Source organism: Myotis myotis, unplaced genomic scaffold (assembly GCF_014108235.1).
Source record: "Myotis myotis isolate mMyoMyo1 unplaced genomic scaffold, mMyoMyo1.p scaffold_m19_p_56, whole genome shotgun sequence".
Lineage (NCBI taxonomy): Eukaryota > Metazoa > Chordata > Mammalia > Chiroptera > Vespertilionidae > Myotis > Myotis myotis.
Window position 1 is genome coordinate 414310 of NW_023416364.1, and position 5835 is coordinate 420144.

The following is a 5835-nucleotide window of genomic DNA, read 5'->3' on the forward strand; positions in this document are numbered from 1 at the left end:
ACTCAAACAGCCCCGTCGGAGAGCGGTGGTATAGATGTGTATGGATCTGTCCCTGTTCGTCGGTCTATGTTGTTCTCTATAGTCCACGAATGATAGCGTAATGCTCTCCAGTTCCATCCATGCTGGCAAGAATTCCTTCTTTTCCCTACTTTTTTACCGCAGCGTAGTATTCCACTGTGTAGATGTGGCACAGTTGTGTGTGTGTGCGTGTTTGTGTTTACTGCATTTCTGTGAAATGTCACCCACCACCACCACCACCACCACCACCACCACCACCCCCACTCCCCACCCCACACGCCCACACCCCTATAGGCATATCGCTGGAGGCATCTCCCTACAGAAAGCAGCCTAGGGTTTGGCCCCTCCCTTGGGAGGAGGGGGAGGGCGGGAGGGGGGACCCAGGTGCCAACTGCACCTTGAGGGCTTCCATTGTGGTGGGAGCAGGGACACCTTGCAGGTTACATGAATCCATCTCTGGAAGAGGACACTGAGGCTGAGGCAGGTGAAACTGATTTGCATAAACGGGTCAGTTATCAGGGAGACCGGAAGCTGGAGTTGAAGAAGTGGTGGGCCAGGGCGAGGGTACCCTTCTGAACAGGGTGAAGAGTGGGGGCCTAGGGAGAGAATGCCCTCTGTCTGCAGTCAAACAGCTTAGCCCTACCGAGGGAGGGCATGACTCGTCCCCGTGTCTGTGGGGCCCTTGGGAGCAGGGTCTGCGTGAGGCGAGTGCTTGTCTGTGCGTGACTGCGGACGTAAACACACAGTCACGCACAGACGCTTCTTGACCTGATTGGTCCCGTCGGCATCCATGAGCACCCTTCAGGCCCTGCCTCCTCGTAGGCGGCGCGCCCCCTGCTTGTCCTTCCCCCCTCAGGTCAAGTCCGGGCACCTGTTTCTGCCTTCCCCAGAGGTGGCTGCAGGAGGGTGACTTGCATTAGCGCTACTCGACCAGCAGAGGGCGGGACCAGCTCTTCGGCCCCGGCCCCAGTCAACCCAATCCACAGCCAAAGACTATGTCAGGGCAGGGCCATCTGGTCGACCGCCCCTCCCCCCCACCGCCACCCCCACCCCCCCCACCCCCACCCCCACCCCCCTCCCCCTCCCTCTGTGGATGAATGGCCAGGCCCCCGCCCAGAGACCAGGTTCGGGCCTGGCCATCTGGGCTTGCCGAAGCGTCAGAACGTTGAAAGGCTGGATCAGCGTGTTTTCTAAGGAGGTTTTGTGTGTGTGTGTGTGTGTGTGTGTGTGTGTGTGTGTGAGTGTGAGTGTGAGTGTGTGTGTGTGTGGGGGGGGGTTTTGGAGGATTTTTTTGTTTGTTTGTTTTGTTTTTTGAGGTTTTTGTTTGTTCGTTTGTTTTGTGTTTATGATTTTTGTTGTTGTTGAGGGAAGTAGTTTGTTTGTTTGTTTGTTTGTTTGTTTGTTTGTTTTCTGCACCCGTTTCTGTTTATTATGGCCAAGGTGAAAAACGCCAGCTCCTCCACAACAGCTCCTCCACAACAGCAACCAGTAAAATTTACCCCCCAAAACGACTAGGTACAGCACAGGTCTTTTTCGGAATTTTTTAATGAAATAAACGTTAAAGACAACACTTTGCATGAGTTTTAATGAAATCCTATTTCAAAACAGAAGAAACAATTCCCCAATGGGCCACAGGTCCCCGCCAGCCCGCCCTCGGGAAGCACCGCGAGACGATTTCCAGGCCTAGCCCCACCACGCACGCACGCACCGACTTGGTGGTGCTTTAGCTGGTGTCCATCATGGCGTCGTAAGCGTCCAGCTGGGCGTCCAACTCCTCGGTGTCCATCACCGTGTTGTAAGCGTCCAGCTGGGCGTCCAACTCCTCGGTGTCCATCGCCGTGTTGTAAGCGTCCAGCAGGGCGTCCTCCAAGTCCTCGGTGCCCCTCATCGCGTTGTAAGCGTCCTTCTGGGGGTCCAACTGCTCGGCGCCCCTCATCGCGTTGTAAGCGTCCAGCTGGGCGTCCAACTCTTTGGTGCCCCTCATCGCGCTGCCAGTGCTCACGTGGGCGTCCAGCTTTTTGGTGCTCCTCATCGAGTTGTAAGCGTCCAGCTGGGCGTCCAACTCCTCGGCGCCCCTCATCGCGTTGTAAGCGTCCAGCTGGGCGTCCAACTCTTTGGTGCCCCTCATCGCGCTGCCAGTGCTCACGTGGGCGTCCAGCTTTTTGGTGCTCCTCATCGCGTTGTAAGCGTCCTTCTGGGGGTCCAACTGCTCGGCGCCCCTCATCGCGTTGTAAGCGTCCAGCTGGGCGTCCAACTCGTCGGCGCCCCTCATGGCGTTGTACGCGTCCTTCTGGGCGTCCATCTCCTCCGTGACCCTCATCGCGCCGCCAGTGCTCAGCTGGGCGTCCAGCTTTTTGGTGCCCCTCATCGGGCTGCCAGTGTCCACCTGGGCGTCCAGCTTTTTGGTGCTCCTCATCGAGTTGTAAGCGTCCAGCTGGGCGTCCAACTCCTCCGCAGAGATCTGTTGCTTTGAATTGCGTCCGGTGCCCCTGCCGGTAACCCGGCTGCCTCCGCGGGCGCGACTCGGCGTGCCGCCGCCAAAGCCTCCAGATCCTCGGTGTGTAGTCCCCCCGCCTCTGTTGACACTCTGTACCGGCCTGCGCTGCGTGTGTATCTGTGAGGTGACGAGCTGGATGTTGAGGGGGCGGCCATCCAAAGGCACGCCGTGGTACTGTTTCATGGCTTCCAGGGCGTCTGCCTTCCGCTCAAAGTGCACGTGGGCTGACCCCAGGCTGCGGCCAGAGCGGTCGTAGTGGACACCGGCCTTCTTCAGAGGCCCGAACTCCGCAAACAGCTGCTGGACGTCCGCGTCGGACACTCCGAAGGCCAGGTTGGACAGAAGCAGCTTCCCCCCGGTCACCAGGCCGGCGCCCCTGCCCAAGCCCCTGCGGAAGCGGTGGCGCTGCCACTCGTCGGGAAGCTGTCTCGGCCTGCTGTAGGGCGCCGGCCGGTTCCTGCCTCGGGCGGGGGCCGCCCGGTTGCGGCACGGCCCGCCGCCCTGGCTCACTGGTGCGGCGGTTTGCGCTCCGCCACTGCGGCCTCCCTGGGAGCCGGCCCGGCCTCGGTCCCGGCCTCGGTCCCGGCCTCGGTCCCTGTCCCCGCCGCGGCCGCCCCGCTGGCTCCGGTTCAGCCTAATGATGTCGTCCAGAGACATGCTGACTTTGTCGGCCATGGCGGGCCCGGAATCGGCCTCGGATCGAGCCCGTGCGGGAAGCACGCCGGCCCTTCCCTTCCCGCCCGCGGCGCCGGGGCTGTTCCTGAGCCGGCACCAGATGTTGGGGTCCAGGCGCAGCGGTTCGCAAAGGTGTGGACGGACTCCTCGCGGAAGAGGAAATGACACGGAGACAGCGTTCGGCCGGAGACAGCGTTCCCACGGAGACGGAGACGGAGACGGAGACGGCTTTCCGACAGAGACGGCGTTCGGGCGGAGACAGCGTTCCCGCGGAGACAGCGTTCCCACGGAGACAGCGTTCAGACGCGCCCAGGGCTGAGAAGGTCCGCGAACCATAGACCCTGCGAGGTGCTGCCGCCCCTGCTTTTATAGCCCCAGAGCGTGGTGGGAGGAGCCAGAGAGACCCACCAATCAGCCGCTCCCAGGAATGAAGCGCCACTGTTGGGGAGACGCCAACTTTAGCGTGGGGCAGGTGGCCCATCTCAAGGAAAGGCTCTCCCGAACGTGGCTGCGATGCCTGGGGTGCTTGACCGGCGCCTCTTGGGCAGGCTCCTCCAACCCGGGACCCGTGAAGAGTGTTGGGGGGGTTCTATTTTACTTTGTGTTATTTTTTTCTTATTTCTGTGCTCATTTCTCTTCGTTCATTGCAATGGATTCTATCTCTCGGCAATGAACCGTTGCAAACATCGGCCCCATTTGCATTTGAAGGGAGGGGGCGGGGGGGGGGGGGGTGCGAGGTTTGCGGGAGGGGGGAGGGGGAGACCGGAGACGCAAACACACCGGACGTAGCGGCCCTTGGGGGTCATGGGAGGCAGAGGCTGAGGCGGATGTGAATAAAATGTGTATGCTTTTGTACCTTAGCTCCGAGCCCAGGACGCCAGAGGCCACCCGCACTCAAACAGCCCCGTCGGAGAGCGGTGGTATAGATGTGTATGGATCTGTCCCTGTTCGTCGGTCTATGTTGTTCTCTATAGTCCACGAATGAGTGAGATCGTGTGGCATTCATTTTTCTCTGACGGGCTAATTTCACTTAGCGTAATGCTCTCCAGTTCCATCCATGCTGGCAAGAATTCCTTCTTTTCCCTACTTTTTTACCGCAGCGTAGTATTCCACTGTGTAGATGTGGCACAGTTGTGTGTGTGTGCGTGTTTGTGTTTACTGCATTTCTGTGAAATGTCACCCACCACCACCACCACCACCACCACCACCACCACCACCCCCACTCCCCACCCACCCCACACGCCCACACCCCTATAGGCATATCGCTGGAGGCATCTCCCTACAGAAAGCAGCCTAGGGTTTGGCCCTCCTTTCGGGGGACCCAGGTGCCAATGGCACCTTGAGGGCTTCCAGTGTGGTGGGAGCAGGGACACCTTGCAGGTTACATGAATCCATCTCTGGAAGAGGACACTGAGGCTGAGGCAGGTGAAACTGATTTGCATAAACGGGTCAGTTATCAGGGAGACCGGAAGCTGGAGTTGAAGAAGTTGAGGGCCGGGGCGAGGGTACCCTTCTGAACAGGGTGAAGAGTGGGGGCCTAGGGAGAGAATGCCCTCTGTCTGCAGCCAAACAGCTTAGCCCTACCGAGGGAGGGCGGGCATGACTCGTCCCCGTGTCTGTGGGGCCCTTGGGAGCAGGGTCTGCGTGAGGCGAGTGCCTGTCTGTGCGTGACTGCGGACGTAGACACACAGTCACGCACAGACGCTTCTTGACCTGATTGGTCCCGTCGGCATCCATGAGCACCCTTCAGCCCCTGCCTCCTCGTAGGCGGCGCGCCCCCTGCTTGTCCTTCCCCCCCTCAGGTCAAGTCCGGGCACCTGTTTCTGCCTTCCCCAGAGGTGGCTGCAGGAGGGTGACTTGCATTAGCGCTACTGGACCAGCAGGGGGCGGGACCAGCTCTTCGGCCCGGGCCCCAGTCAACCCAATCCACAGCCAAAGACTTTGTCAGGGCAGGGCCATCTGGTCGACCGCCCCTCACCCCCCACACCCCCACCCCCACCCCCCTCCCTCTCTGGATGAATGGCCAGGCCCCCGCCCAGAGACCAGGTTCGGGCCTGGCCATCTGGGCTTGCCGAAGCGTCAGAACGTTGAAAGGCTGGATCAGCGTGTTTTCTAAGGAGGTTTTGTGTGTGTGTGTGTGTGTGTGTGTGTGTGTGTGTGTGTGTGTGAGTGTGAGTGTGTGTGTGTGTGGGGGTGGGGGGGTTTTGGAGGATTTTTTTGTTTGTTTGTTTTGTTTTTTGAGGTTTTTGTTTGTTCGTTTGTTTTGTGTTTATGATTTTTGTTGTTGTTGAGGGAAGTAGTTTGTTTGTTTGTTTGTTTGTTTGTTTGTTTTCTGCACCCGTTTCTGTTTATTATGGCCAAGGTGAAAAACGCCAGCTCCTCCACAACAGCTCCTCCACAACAGCAACCAGTAAAATTTACCCCCCAAAACGACTAGGTACAGCACAGGTCTTTTTCGGAATTTTTTAATGAAATAAACGTTAAAGACAACACTTTGCATGAGTTTTAATGAAATCCTATTTCAAAACAGAAGAAACAATTCCCCAATGGGCCACAGGTCCCCGCCAGCCCGCCCTCGGGAAGCACCGCGAGACGATTTCCAGGCCTAGCCCCACCACGCACGCACGCACCGACTTGGTGGTGCT

General features: G+C 58.9%; 1 protein-coding gene across 1 annotated transcript; it reads right to left on the reverse strand.

The window, feature by feature from the left end:
* Window positions 1–1741: 1741 nt before the first annotated feature.
* On the reverse strand, window positions 1742–3199 carry LOC118657486 (THO complex subunit 4-like). Its single transcript, XM_036311529.1, has one exon. The coding sequence runs from the start codon at window positions 3188–3190 to the stop codon at window positions 1742–1744; it is 1449 nt and encodes a 482-aa protein (XP_036167422.1). The 5' UTR covers window positions 3191–3199.
* Between the last annotated feature and the right edge of the window lie 2636 nt (window positions 3200–5835).